At 30.9% G+C, this 16,460-nt stretch overlaps 1 protein-coding gene across 1 annotated transcript; it reads left to right on the top strand.

Annotated features, from left to right (window-relative positions):
- The first annotated feature begins 4,252 nt into the window (after positions 1–4,252).
- On the top strand, positions 4,253–7,862 carry LOC112785619 (uncharacterized). Its single transcript, XM_025829073.1, has 7 exons — positions 4,253–4,413; positions 4,456–4,649; positions 4,728–5,618; positions 5,906–6,232; positions 6,323–6,524; positions 6,596–7,238; positions 7,320–7,862. Exons 1-7 carry the CDS (start codon positions 4,253–4,255, stop codon positions 7,860–7,862), a joined length of 2,961 nt encoding a protein of 986 aa, XP_025684858.1.
- The last annotated feature ends 8,598 nt before the right edge of the window (positions 7,863–16,460 follow it).

Here is a 16,460-nt window from a genome sequence, read left to right as displayed (position 1 = left end):
ATTAATATTTTAGCCCAACCCAAAATACAATAGCTCTATATAAGAACTCTATAATTACATATAATCTTTCATATTCAATATTTGATTATTAGATATTCTTTTGAAGGTGTTACTGTTGCACATTGCACCACATCTTTATGTAAGTTTTATTTATTTTTTTCTTTTCAAATAAATTTTTTAAGTGTTGATTAGTCTTCTATTGATTAGTGTTTTCATTTTATTTTGTTCAACTTTTTTACAATTTTATTTTTTTTACTGTTCACATGTTATAAACTTATTAGTTTAGTAATTGAAAAGAATTAATATAATATAGCTTAATTGTTAAATATTTGAAAAAAATAAGACTATTATACACTCTCTAAAAATACTGTTACTATACAATACACTATGTTTTATGTAATTTTTATATGTTTTATGTAAGTTTCATTTTCTTTTGCCAAATAGGTTAAAGTTTGTTAATTTGGATACTAATTTTTATTATTCACTCAATGTAATTATCCAAAATTACATATTTTATTATTTATAAAATAAATTTAAAAATTACATATCACGGAGAACATGCAGTACCACCTTTTAAAAGTATATTATTATTATTACTATTATTATTATTGTTATTATTATTATTATTATTATTATTGAAGCATACCACAAAGTTGTATTTAATTTTTAATACGTAATCTAATTTTTAATATTTAAATTTTAAATGACTAAAATTATTCTGTGTTGAATATTTTGTCTTTAAATAATTTTTTTGTTATACGTTGATTAAAAAATGTGATTTATTGAATACTTCTAAATTCAAATTTATAAATTGTCGTGCAGGAATGTATATTTTCAATCAATTATTTGATAATATATAATGTAAAAATTAGTTTGCTTAAGATAGCTATATTTAAATTGGTTTGGCTTTTATATATATATATATATATATATATATATATATATATATATATATATATATATATATATATATATATCCATTTTAATTAGATTATTAATTTGTGAATTAAAAGTCACTGTTAATATATTTTTACATATTTAAAAATTAAGTTTTTTATTTTTTTAAGTAAAAATTGATACCTCATAAATTAATCAATAAATAATCAGTATTGTGAGTTAATGGATATTTAAAATTTAACTTCAAAATAAGTATTAAAATTTGAAAATTTGTATTTGTAGCTCATTGTTGCGGAAGAAGTACATTGTAGATAAGTGACTTAACAACAATAATGTATCACACTCCAATCACACAATCGAAGGTTGCAAGGTTAAGACGAAAGATAATTTTGGCAAGAAAACGAAAAAGACTTGATGATAATGAGTCTGCTTTCTTTGGTGCTTCTGGTAAGTGTTCTTCTAAAACTTCTTTAATTTTAATTTTTTATGGGAATTACAGTTTAAACTATTATTGTTGTCGAGAATATTAGCGAAGTAGTTTGTACTATACATAATTTTTTAAATATTTTAGTTTAGTGATTTAAAAACTAAAAATAACTATTCATCTTTATAATTTTTTTTAAACTCATATTTAATAAGCTATAAATTACATAAAAACTATGCAATCTTCAAATCTTCATATACTATTTAGGTTAATTAATTATTTAATATTATTTAAAATATACTCTATCATAATTTAAAATAATATACTATTTATCCTAAAATAATACATAAAACTCTATATTAATTGAGAAAATATAAAATTTGATGCTTTTGTGTATATCTATTTAACTCGATTTAAATAAATTGAAATTTTAAAATTATATTTAAATTTAGAGTTTTATTTGTTATTTAAATTGTATTGTATTTATTTTTAACTGATGACTGGTTATATTTTGAATAATATGATATGAATACTCATTGATTTAGTTTAATAATTTAAAAAATAATTCAATAAAGCTAAACCAATACAAAAAAATTTTTAACTACGAAAGTATACTACTAAAATTATATAAAATCAAATACGAGATTAGTTAATTGAATAATTATTATTTGTGTTTCATTTATTTTTTTTGACTTAACAGTGTCGAAGAACAACAATAATACAAATTTTGACGTACATAAAAATGTGCATCATATTACTACAAGTCAAAGAACAGTGTGTCGAGAAACTGGTACCTCATCTAATATTCTCAGTTTATAATCCAGTAAAGATAAATGTGACATTTTTTTCACTATAATTGACTCATATTTATCTAAATTTAATTTATATCGGTTTAATGATGAAAATTTTCTATATATTTTTCATTACTCATTCATAGGGAAGCAACTATCTATGCATGGTATACACTGTGCCTCGCATGGAATTTTTGGACAGGAAAATACTCCTCCTAATTATGTAAGACCTTCTACATCAGAGATAAGATCTAAATCTTTAACTCTACAGACGGATCCTTCATTGACAAGAACTCCACTGTCCGTGTTAACAAATAGTACGTATAATGAATGATTGCCAAATGATTCATACACCAATATTTAACAAAAAGTATACTTCATCGGAAATCATTTATATAACATAGATTTATTACAATTCTAGCATACTTCAGTGTACAAGGACCCGTCAATAATCTAACTGAAGTCGTTTCACAAAATCAGCTTCCATCACACTCCGGTTTCCACCGATCGTGCCTAACAGAAAGGTAATTTAGAAAAGATAGTTGTTATTATTATATTCTTTTTTTTTCTATAGTTTCTATGGTTTATTTGAATGAAATTTAAATTTTTTGTAAAGAAGTTCTACTATGATTGGGGTGAAAAAAGGACAATCTTCCTCTGTTGTTGCTTCGGTGGCTATTAATTTGGCACAACTTTATGAAGATGTAAATTTATCGACTGTTAAGACACATCTACCAAGCGCTGACACACACAGTGGCCAACGTGTTGATCCTTTTGTTGATGATGAAGGTAATTTCTCACTATATCAAGAATTTAAGTTTGTAGTTTGCAAGATATATGAATTATTAGTAATACATCAAAATGATTATGTTTGCATTTTTTATAATTTTTTTTACTGTAATTTTGAATGGTTATGATGATTCAATGTTGGATGTGAATATGGAAGATAATTTTATACCGTCCTCAGAAATCTTAGACGGTATGTAAAATTTTTATCTGTATGCTTATTTGCATCTGTGTACATCATGGACTAAATTGTATCGGTATGACAACTGAGTAGCTAAAGAGAGTTCATTCGGCAGATGTATGGGATATAGGAAATCCTATTTATCAATGTCAACACTGTAAAGCATGGATGTGGTCTGGAGAAAGACTTGCTAAATCCAAACAGTCACCCCAACCAAAATTTTCATTATGTTGTATGGAAGGAAAGATCGAGCTTCCTCTACTTTCTGTGCCTCCTGATGGGCTCATTCAACTTCATACTGGAGGAGATCAAAGAAGTATTCATTTCCTAAAAAATATAAGGACACTTAATTCAATGTTTTGTTTTACATCAATGGCTGAAAAAATTGACCGCGGGGTGAACAATGGGACTGCTCCTCCAATTTTTAAGCTTGGGGGTCAAAACTACCATAGCATTGGTAGCTTACTTCCTCCTGATAGTTTGCGACCAACATTTGCCCAGCTATATATCTATGACACAGAAAATGAGATTGATAATCGAATAGGCACACTTCGGTAATTTTCATGCAACCAGTCAAATTTTTTAGTTATTTCTTATCTGTGAGAGAAAATAACATAAATTTGATTTTTTTTTTCGCAGTTCCAATGAAGCTATAAATGAGCGGGATAGGGAAATTGTGGCAATATTAAAAAACATGCTAGACAGATATAATAGTTTGGCAAAGAGTTTTCGCTATGCAAGAGATAGATACCAACAGGAAAATTGCACAAACATAAAGTTTAAGTTGATTAGTAAAAGGACTACAGATGGCAGGACATACAACTTGCCATCTGCATCTGAAGTGGCTGCATTGATTGTTGGCGATGTCAAACAACTTAGCAAGGATAGAGATATTATTATAGAGAGTCAATCTAGAAAGTTCCAGCGGATTGATGTTTTTCATCCGTCTTATTTAGCCTTGCAATATCCATTGTTGTTTCCGTATGGGGAGGATGGATTTCGTTTGGGTATTGCAACATCAGATTCAATCTCCACTAGACCTACAAAAAACAAAACAAAACAATCACTTTGCGATAATTCTTTGCTTTTCGATTACAGAAAAGGACGGGTGAATCTCCGTTAATTCTGAGATCAAAGAGATTATTCCAACAGTTTCTGGTAGATGCCTACACAATGGTGGAATCAGAGAGGTTAAAATTCTTTAGGTGTAAACAACCACAGTTGAGGGTTGATAAATACAAATGTCTGCATGAAAGTCTTATAAACGGGGATGTAGATGCTGCAAGGCTTGGCAAAAGAATAATACTTTCCAGTACATTTACCGGTGGACCTAGGTATATGATGAATAATTGTAAAGATGCGTTTGCAATTTGCAGATATGCAGGATATCCTAGCTATTTTATCACCATGACCTGTAACCCTGAATGGGATGAGATAAGAAGAGAAGTGACTTCCATTGGATTGAAGGCAGAAGACCGTCCTGATATATTGTGTCGAATTTTCAAGATCAAGCTTGATGGTTTGATAGATGACCTCAAAGAGGGAAAAATCTTTGGCAAAATTTTGGGATGTAAGTATGTGTTTATGCAACGCTTTATTAAAATCCTATGTTGTAATGCTTTGCTCATTTGTCTTTTTCAATTTTCAGACGTTTGTACTGTAGAGTTTCAAAAGAGAGGGCTTCCGCATGCACATATCCTTTTATTCATGAGTAACGAGTTCAAGCCACAAACACCAGATGACATAGACAAACATATAACAGCTGAGATTCCTGATGAAAATGAAAGGCCAAATCTACATAGAGCTATTCAAAATTACATGGTACATGGTCCATGTGGTCCATACAACAAGAATTCACCTTGCATGAAGAATGGATCCTGTTCAAAGTTCTATCCTAAAGAGTTTAGACAGCGAACACTCATTGATGAGGCCGGATTTTCCAAATATAGGCGTACTGATAACGGTCGAACTGTGAAGAAAAGAGAATGTGTACTAGACAATAAGTTCATTGTTCCGTATAATCTAGAATTGTTGCTCAAGTTTGGGTGCCACATAAATGTGGAATACACATGCCAAACAAGTTCTATTAAGTATCTGTTTAAGTATGTACACAAGGGTAATGACCGTGTAACAGCTACTCTATACAATGTTGGTGATCCGTCAGAAGCCACACAAGTTGTTGACAAAATTAGGAATTACTACAATTGTAGGTATATTTCGGCATGTGAGAAAGTCTGGCGTCTATTTGGATACGAAATCCAAGAGAAAGAACCATTTGTGATTAGACTTCCATTCCATTTGGAGGATGAGCAACCTGTGGTTTATGGTGAAACTTCTAATGTGAATGATATCGTCGAAAGAGCAATATCTCATAGGTCCATGTTTTTGGGATGGATGGCAGCGAACATGTCATATCCTTATGCTCGAAGTCTGACTTATGCTGAGTTTCCAACCAAGTTTATTTGGAAGGACGATTCTTCAAAGTGGTTTCCTCGAAAGAAAGGCTTCGCAATTGGAAGGTTGACTCATGTACCTGCAGGTAATGACGAGTTTACATTCAATTTTGATCTTACTTATTTAAGGATTTAAATTTAAAATCTTAACAGCCTGTACCCCATGTCCATTTTATTCAATTTATCTACACTAGAAAATAAATGTTCATATAACTTTCAACAGTTATAATTTGTAAATTATACGATTTTTTATTTTTTAATATTTTTTAGAAAAATTATTCTTAAGCGGATGTGAAGCTACATAATAATTAAAATAGCGTAGCTTAATCCATTTAACAACTTAAAAGTGGGATTTTAACTAAGTTTTTTGCAGCAAATACCGAAGAATATTACCAACGACTTCTCTTGAATACTCAAAGAGGATGTACGGGTTTTCGAGATATAAGAACAGTTGGAGGAACAATTTATGCTACGTATAGAGATGCATGCTTCGCCCTTGGACTCTTGCAAGATGACAAAGAATTTATTGATGCAATTAAGGAAGCAAGCTCATGGGCCTCAGGATCATATGTTAGGAGGTTATTTGTAATTCTATTAACATCCAACAATATCTCAAGACCAGAACATGTTTGGGATAGATGTTGGCATGAACTCTCAGATGATATTTTGTATCGACAGAGAGCCATGATGAACATGAGCGGTGAGTTTCTATTAATTACAATGATAAAAGTTCTTCCTTATTGATCATTTTTAGTTTGATTGAATTTTTATGGTATCGTATAATATGCAGAGTTAACAATGTCAGATGATGAGATTAAGCAGTTGTGCTTAATGGATATAGTCAAGATCTTACATTCCTATGGTAAGATCTTGAAAGACTATCCTCCTATGCCTTTAGCAACTGAAGTTGATAATTCTTTGTTAACCGAAAGGGTTATAAGGGAAGAGCTAAACTTTAACAGGGATGATTTAAAGAAAAGTGCCTCAGATATGTTAGCCATCGCAACACCTGAGCAGAGATATGCATTCGATAAAATTGTTACAGCTGTGTATTGTGATGAAGGGGTTTTTTCTTTGTGTATGGTCATGGAGGTACTGGAAAAACATTTCTCTGGAACCTTATGTCTGCTGAGATTCGCTCAAGGGGTGATATAGTGTTAAACGTTGCTTCGAGTGGTATTGCATCTTTACTTCTTCCCAATGGAAGAACGGCACACTCAAGGTTCAAAATACTGCTAAATATAACTGAGGATTCTGTATGTAACATCAAACCTGGTTCTCCTCAAGCAATGTTACTGTTGAAAGCCAAACTTATAATTTGGGATGAGGCCCCAATGGTTAGTAGGTACTGCTATGAAGCGCTTGACAAATGCTTGGGTGACATCATGAGGTGTTCTCCAACATATAGCAAAGATTTGCCCTTTGGAGGAAAAGTGGTTGTACTAGGTGGAGACTTTAGACAAATTCTTCCTGTCATTCCACGAGGATCGAGACAAGATATCGTTCATTCAACCGTGAATTCGTCTTACCTTTGGAAGTTTTGCCAGGTGCTCAAACTAACAAAAAACATGAGACTCTCTGTAGGGATGACTGCTTCAGATCAAGATCAGACAGAGCAATTTGGTGAGTGGTTATTGAAAGTTGGTGATGGTCTAATAGGTGACAATATGGATGGTGAATCTGAGATATGTCTTCCAGGAGATATTGTTATTCCTTCTTCGGACCAGGCATTTGATGAGTTAGTTCATTTTTCTTATCCAAATATTCTGGAAAACATGTCCTCAAAGGATTTTTTCAAAGCAAGAACTATACTGGCTCCCACACTAGACATCGTTGAAGAGGTCAACAACCATCTGATGGCTATCATTCCTGGAGGAGAAAAATTATATCTTAGTTCGGATTCCATATGTATGGATGAAGGGAATATGGAGAGTCAACTAAATCTCTATGGTCCTGAATTACTGAATAGCATAAATTGCTCTGGTTTGCCTCCACATAAATTAATACTCAATGTTGGTGTTCTGGTGATGTTACTGAGGAATATTGACCAATCCAGTGGTCTTTGTAATGGTACAAGGCTACAAGTTAGGAAGCTTGGAAATCATGTCATAGAATGTGAAGTCTTAACGGGTAACAATGTTGGTCATATTGCTTTGATTCCAAGAATGAATATGGTACCAACAAATGAAACCGTCTCAGTTAGATTCCAACGACGACAGTTTCCCATAATAGTATCGTTTGCCATGACAATTAATAAGTCTCAGGGACAAACTTTATCTCATATTGGATTGTACTTGCCCAGACCAGTTTTTACACATGGCCAACTATAAGTGGCACTTTCAAGAGTTAAGAGGAAGAGAGGTTTAAAAGTTTTACTTATGAATCACGTAGGAATGTCTGCAAATTCAACTATCAATGTTGTTTATGGAGAAGTCTTTGAAAAAATAGTATTCTAATGTAAATATTTTAATTTTATTTTAAATTCTGTATCAGTGTATAATTATTTTACTTTAAAATATATAAAATAATTATTACTTCCTTTTTTAAGTTAAACTTTGATTTTGATAATAATTTTATAAATATCTTAAAATAATAATTATTTTGTATTTTTGTTTTAAGTATCGAAACATATAAATTTTTTTCTTACTTTTATAAATTTTCCTGTGTTGAGCACGGGTTTATACACTAGTTATCTCTATAATAGAGCATTGGGAGTCTCCAATTTCTTTTATTTGTTCCATATATAGACACATGTATATTTCTTTCTTTTCATGAATAGAATTATCTGACTTTGAAAAAAATACACTACCTTTTAATTAGTCCATATGATTAGAGTAAAAGCTTAATTTAAACTAACTTGTTAGAAAATTTTTGTTTAAAAACTAATTTATTCGAGAAAATTTCTAAGGACTTTACTCTAATTTAGATGAACATTCTGATTTCAAGACACTAATATTTGAATTAGGAAAAAAAAATCTGTTGTTCTAAAACAATACATAATATTATAATCTCTAAGTCGAATTTATATACATTTGGTTCTTTCTAATGAGGATTCTTATTACTTTTAATATAAAGCCTTGTTCTAAGACGAAAGCTTCCATCTCTTGCAGTATCTAAAAACTCTTCCAAGCCAAATTCATTGTCTGAAATTTGCTCTTTTTTCGTTCTATTTATTACTCTTACATTTTTTTCAAAAGGCTTATTTGGCTTCACAAACATGAATTTTATTAAAATTTTCTTCTTCTCCTCCTTTCTTTTTATTTTCTGAATTCTCCCAATTCAGATCAAATGTTTCACGTTCTTTTTCTCTATGCAATTTAATGTCTTCAATAAGCTACTAAAATCATAGCAATCTGTTACAGAAAAAATAAAATAAAATAAAAAAATCATAATTTTCAAAAAAAAAAATTAACTAGTAAACCATTAAAATTAAATTCAGTCATAAGATTATTTTATTTAAAATTATAAATTTAAAATTTTAAAACAATTTTATTTAGACGTAAAACAATTTTATTTAGACGCAAGTGCTGTAATTATATGCAAACCGCCGATAGGGGACACGAATTAGAGTTGAACCTAAACCGTTACCTAGTTACTTAGAAAATGTCTATGTATATATTTGGCAAACATCGTTGGAGAAAAGAGAAGTAATTCTATTTCTAAAAGCGTTCATGTGAAGCTAAAATTTACTGTGTATGCGTTCATGTCCATGGTGATTAGTTAGTGTTGGAAAATTAGACGAAAAATATAGTTATCCGTTCCAAATTTTTTTCATCAAAATCTTTTAGTACTCTCTTTCATATCTTAATTTTTATGTTTTTTTTATGTAATATATGTTGTTGGTTTTATGAAATTTTTATTTTTTCTTATCTGAATGAGTTTTTTTTATTCTTTGATATCCTCTATTGTTGTTTTATATAAAAAAAAATTTATTTTTTATTTGATTTTATAAAATTTATAATTATAATTATTATATAATAAAAAAAGTATTATACAAAAATGATAAAAAATAATAAAAAAATATTAGACATAAAGAACAATAGATGATAAAAAAAATTAATATGAACAAAGAAAAAATAAATATTGCAAAAAATAATAATATACATAAAAAATCAGAAGTGAAATAATATAAAAATTATTTATGATATAAATAAAATAAATACAATAAAAAATAAAAATATGAAAGAGAGTATTATAAATTTTATAATGTCAAACAAAAAAATATTTTATAATTTTTTTAGTATTATCAGTACTCTGTAATTTAAGATTATTTTAAACTATAAATTTTTATTATTTGTAATTCTCTTGTTATTTATAATTAGTTTTTTATTTATTTTATACTTTTTGATAGGATCATAATTCATATTATGCAAAATTTTGATAATAAACGTATTATATAATAATAATTACAATTATAAATTTTATAAACTCAAATAAAAAATATTTTTTTATATAAAATAAAAATAGAGTACATCAAAGAATAGAAAAAAAATTTATATAGATAAGAAAGAATAAAAATTTTATAAAACCAACCACATATATCATATGAAAAAAAATATAAAAATTAAAATATAAAAGAGAGTACTAAAAATAATAAAAAAAACCAAATGATTGAAACAAATTTAGAAGATTTTGATAAAAAAATAATTTTAAACGAAGAAAATTTTTCATCTAATTTTCCAATAGTAACCAGCGACCATGGACATGAACGCAAAAGCAACAAATTTTAGTTTGTGCGTTTAGAGGTGGAATCACTTCTCTTTTCTCCAAGACATTTGCTAAGCGCAAATATAGGCATTTTTCAAGTAGCCAGATTGTAAAGAAATCGTCATAGGATATCGCAGTTTCTTCATCCATGTCATTCCTTCCGCTAGCGAATTCTGTGTTTACGCTTTTCAACGTAAACCGTGCTCAAATGTAAAAGTTTACATATTGTTTTACTCAAATTTTTGTTCTATTGTTAACAACAAATAAATCAACAAGTTTTGTTTCACAATCTTAATTCAAGGAGCGAAAACGACTCCTTTTGTAGGTGTCTCAAAGTCTCAATTGTAGTTTCGAAAGTAAAATTAAAGATAAAAAGGAAAACATACAAGGTGTCAGAGGCAAAGTAAAATGCAGAAATTAAAACAAACAGGAAATTAAAAATAAGATGAAAGAAGAAACATGAACGTAAAAGAGAAAAAGACGTAAAAGTAAAGAAATTTTATTAATAAAAACTGAAAGAAAGCAAAGTACAAGTGTTTGAGTTCAGAGGAATTACTTAAGATTCCCAATTTTACTCTGTGATGCCAAGGGGCTGAGAGCGTTTTGGGTCTCTAAGTGTTTTCCAAGAAGAACTGAACTGATTACAACGTGTTCCTAAAGCTCTATTTATAGACTAGCCTAATCTCAATGGGCAGTACACCACTTGCAGGAAATTTGAATTTCTTGTAGCTGTTCCCGCACTTCTTGCTTGCTGTTAATTTCAAATTTTAAATAAATAACCAACTATCAAATGATCTAATTTAATTTAAAATAAATATAAATATTATATATAGGAACATTACCAAATAACTAATTATTTCTTTTTATAATTTTTTTATAAAAATTATATTTTGTCTAACAAGATGCCCCCAAGATTTCTCACTTGAAGATATGCAATGATTGAAAGTGAGAAAACTTAGTTGTTTATTGACATTTTTTTTTATTTTTGATATTGTGAGTCAATTGACATTTTAGACACATCCGCTTGACAGATTAAATGCCTACTAGTAATAGACTTAACAAAATTTCTAAGTCTATAAAATTTTTTACATCAATAGTTGAACTGTCAATGTGGTCTATTCTTTTGTATGAAATTTTTAAGTGTGTCAAATGATATCTGTTCTAATTTCGCCACATTAAATGTGTATCAATTGACCTTTGTTTTGACCTTTAATATTTCAATTAAGAGTTTTTTTTTTGACACACACTTTCATTGTTTTAATTGACACAATTTTCCTAACTTCAGAAGTAACAAAATCTTAACTTCGTGAGGTCGTTTATTTCATATGTTAAATTCCAGGTGTCAATTAAATTTGATAAAATTTCTAATCCTATAAAATCTCCACACTAACATTCTAATAGTTTTGCCTCCAAGCGCTAAGAGACTCAACAGAATTTCTAAGTCAATTAGGCTTTTGTATTTATGAAGTACATACCTAAATATCAATGAGAGATTATTTTTGTCTAAGATCTTAAACTTGATGCATTTTTTTTTTAAATAAAACCATTCATATCTATTTTACACATCTCAATACTTTCAGGATTAAATGCCTTGGTGTCAACTGTCAGTGGCTTGACTCCAAGATTATACATCCTGAACTCCATATGCATCTCATCATAGTAACATGTACTATTATTAGCAAGAACTTCTTCCACTTCTCCATCTTCGTTCCAGAAAATCAACTTTGATGTAGAGTGGATGGAATAGCACCCATTCCATGAATCCAGTCACGTCCCAAAAGTAAGTTAAAACCAGCTTTAGAAGGAACAACAACAAATAGAGTTGGCCTATTGACAGAACCAACCTCAATTGACAGTAGAACCACACCTCTAACAGAAGAAGTCTTTCCATTAAAATCTGTCACCCCAATGCTACTTTTAATCAGATCTTTTTCAGTCTTTCCAAGCCTTCCCATCATTCTTTCAGGCATGAGATTAACAGCAGCTCCCCCGTCAACCAAAATCTTATTGACTATCCTTCCGTCAACACGAGCCTTGATATGCAGTGGACGCAAGTGTTCCTTATCATTTTCAGTAGGCTTCTCAAATAATCCTCCACCACACATATTGTCATCTAGCAATAAGCATTCGCTTCCAGGGAAGACATCATAACAATCATCTTCTAATGACTCTACTTCCTGGACTTGACTATATTCCTCAGGCAGTATTGACACCACAGCTATAGGTTGCTTAACGCCAAATATTGCTTCTAAGTTGTCATCAAAACCAGTGTCAAAATTATCAGTAATTAAATCTTCATCCTTTTCTCCCTTGTTTTCAACCATTACCCTCTTCTCAGCAAGATTCTTCTTGACATTTTTATTGCACTTAGGGTGATTAGAAGAATTGCCTGTTTCTACAGACTTGGCCATGGTTGGTAAAGGAGGAAAATCTACTCCGTGTCCCTTGTATGGATCCAAAGGAACATACTCAGGTATATTCTCTTTCTGCTCAAAAGTTATAAAAGGAGAATATTTTGGAATATTTTGACAATTTGACCAAGGAGAATAATTAGGAACCTGCTGCATGTTAGGATTATAACAAGAATAAATTGGCTTTGAGGGAACAGGCACATTTTTTGGAATATATATACTACCTCCGTCTTGTGCATGATTCATGTTCCATAACTGAGACTCATAGTACCTGGGTTTAAAAGGTCTAGGCTTCACCCATTTGTTTTTTCCTCTTGCAAAGGCAGTAGGTTGATTTTGCACATTTCTCACATTCTGGACCCATTTATTGTTTAAAATTTTGGTGGGAGGAACTCTTGTCTTTTGAGAAAATCCATCAGGTCTTCCATCAATCATGACCACAGTCTTCATCTTCTGGTTGACGGGTTGTACTCCAGTGTTGTTGACGCACTTGTTCAAAGGAGTTTGACCGCCCAACTTTTGTTTTCCCTCGGCTATCTTCCGCTTTAGCTCGTTAGTTTCATTTTCTTTTTCAGCAATCTTCTTTCTCAACTCAGCCTTTTCTTTCTCTTCAACTTTGTACTTTTCAAACTCTTTTGCAGCTTCCTTGTCAAAAACAGCATTGCACTTTGGGCACATGGTAATGGTGCTGTCAGATTCTTTAATTCTCAACAAAAATCTAACAAATCCTCACCAGGACGAGGATAAACTGGCTTCTTATCTTGTTCAAAGACTCTCAGGTCTTTATTTTCAGTTTTAGCACTAACCATCGTGGCATCAACTTCTACCATGTTGATTGACAAATCGAATGGCTCAACATAATTTGAGTCAGCAGCAAATGGTTCAGTGTCCACCTTCATAGTAGTTTTATCCTCAAACTTCAGTCTTCCCTCCTCAATTGCTTTTTGTATCAAATCCCTGAAACGGACGCAATTGTTAGTGGTATGCGAAAATACTTGATGAAACTTATAAAATTTCTTATTCTTTATTTCATCAGTTGTAGGCATCTTTTTTTCTTCAGGTAAAATAAGCTGCTTATCTTTTAATAAAACTTCAAATATTTGATCTGCCTTAGAAATATCAAAAGAATAAGTCTTATTTTCAACTTTAGAATAAGAAGAAACTTTTTCTTTTCCTTTAACAGGCTTCAAAGATTTGCATACATAAGGAGGACCCCCACGTAATTCGGCAATATAAATCTCTTTTTCATCTGAATCACTACTATCGGAAAAACAATCAACATATGCAACCTTTTTTGAACCCCTTTTAAAATTTTCTTTTTTTTTTCTTAATTTGTTCTATCTGTCTTACTCTTTCAGCTAACTGGGAAAAATCTAAAGTATGTTGATTGATAAGTTTCTCCCTAACTCCAAATTCTAACCCATTAGTAGCCATTTTGACAACTTCAGTTTCCGGAATCAGAGTAAAATACTTATTTCTCATGTTTCTAAATCGTGCCAAATAAGTATCAATGGATTCTCCTTCTGCACATTTGACAGAGAATAAATCCGTAAGACTAACTTTCAATTCACCTCGGAAAAACTGATCATGAAAATTTTTTTCTAACTGCGCCCAAGAATGAATAGAATTTGGTCTCAAGTTAGAGAACCATGTAAATGCATTTTTTGTTAAAGAAGAAGGAAAGTATCTCATCTTGAGATATTCATTAGAAGCTGCTTCCCCAATTTCAACAGTATATTGAGCAATATGCTCTACTGTAGATTCATTTTCTTCTCCAGAAAATTTTGTAAGGGATTTTGGAATTTTCCAACCCCTTGGGAGCTCTGCTTGTTGGACACACTCAGAAAAAACAGACACAAAATATGGCCTATTCAAGCAACCAACATTAAATCCCAAACGGTTTAAAACTTGTTCAACCCCTAAGTTATTTTGTCTAAGTCTTTCTAACATATCATCAGCATTTTGACCATGTCTAGGCATATGAACATCATAATTAGGAATTGCTCCACCGTTCTGATTGACATTATCAAATCTTAAACCCAAGTTATCATTTTCTTCTAAATTTATCACAGTAGCAATCTTATTGACTTGCCTATTTAATTGTTCAATTCTAGTGTTTGTGTTTTCTAGAAGAGGATTTAAAACTGTCACCATTTGATGAGTTAACATGTTTACTAGATCATGGTGGCTTTCATCCATCTGTTGCCTAATATTTGCTAAAGATCCCACAGTTTGACTAGGTTGATTAACAGGCATTGCTCTTGACATGTCAGGAAATACAGGTCTGGAATTTTCTACCCTAGTGACAGTGGACGTAGTAGAATTAGATGCACTGTTATTTTCTGTATTAATAGCATGTGAAAAATTTTGTTGTGATACGTGTAAACCTGACACCCCAGAAACAGGTACATTTGACATGCCATATGGATTTTGATAAAGAGGATTTTGAAAAGTTGAGTAGAGAGGCACAGGCAATCCTTGTGTCACCATGGAGGGGACATACCCCGATGGCAAGCCATATGGCGGCCATCCCACGGTATTTATGTCAGTTGCATTTAACCCTGTATGGGCATGGCCAACGCCATCATGCCTCACTGACATCAAGGTAGGCTCTGCGTTTGAAATCACAGGAGAATTTCTGGATTCATTTCCTCTAATCTCATCACTAGAAGTAGAAGAAAATGCTGCAGAAGTATTTGACATGTCAACTGACGCTGATTTCCTTGGCTTTGGACGCACGAACTTACCACTACGCAACCACATGCAAATTAAAAAACTCTTGATTTTTCTTTTGACAAACTACAATCTATTGACAATGTCCCACCGGGCGTGCCAATTTGTTTTACTCAAATTTTTGTTCCATTGTTAACAACAAATAAATCAACAATTTTCGAGTTTTGTTTCACAATCTTAATTCAAGGAGAGGAAACGACTCCTTTTGTAGGTGTCTCAAAGTCTCAATTGTAGTTTCGAAAGTAAAATTAAAGATAAAAAGGAAAACATACAAGGTGCCGGAGGCAAAGTAAAATGCAGAAATTAAAACAAACAGGAAATTAAAAAGAAGATGAAAGAAGAAACATGAACGTAAAAGAGAAAAAGTCGTAAAAGTAAAGAAATTTTATTAATAAAAACTGAAAGAAAGCAAAGTACAAGTGTTTGAGTTCAGAGGAATTACTTAAGATTCCCAATTTTACTCTGTGATGCCAAGGGGCTGAGAGCGTTTTGGGTCTCTAAGTGTTTTCCAGGAAGAACTGAACTGATTACAACGTGTTCCTAAAGCTCTATTTATAGACTAGCCTAATCTCAATGGACAGTTACTCTTTGTACATCACTTGCAGGAATATTTGAATTTCTTGTAGCTGTTCCCGCACTTCTTGCTTGCTGTTAATTTCAAATTTTAAATAAATAACCAACTATCAAATGATCTAATTTAATTTAAAATAGATATAAATATTATATATAGGAACATTACCAAATAACTAATTATTTCTTTTTATAATTTAAAACAAACAGGAAATTAAAAAGAAGATGAAAGAAGAAACATGAACGTAAAAGAGAAAAAGTCGTAAAAGTAAAGAAATTTTATTAATAAAAACTGAAAGAAAGCAAAGTACAAGTGTTTGAGTTCAGAGGAATTACTTAAGATTCCCAATTTTACTCTGTGATGCCAAGGGGCTGAGAGCGTTTTGGGTCTCTAAGTGTTTTCCAAGAAGAACTGAACTGATTACAACGTGTTCCTAAAGCTCTATTTATAGACTAGCCTAATCTCAATGGACAGTTACTCTTTGTACATCACTTGCAGGAATATTT

Source organism: Arachis hypogaea, chromosome 20 (genome assembly GCF_003086295.3).
Source record: "Arachis hypogaea cultivar Tifrunner chromosome 20, arahy.Tifrunner.gnm2.J5K5, whole genome shotgun sequence".
In the NCBI taxonomy this organism is placed as follows: Eukaryota; Viridiplantae; Streptophyta; class Magnoliopsida; order Fabales; family Fabaceae; genus Arachis; species Arachis hypogaea.
Note: the sequence above shows the minus strand (reverse complement) of the source record. Positions and strands in the feature narration are given on the sequence as shown.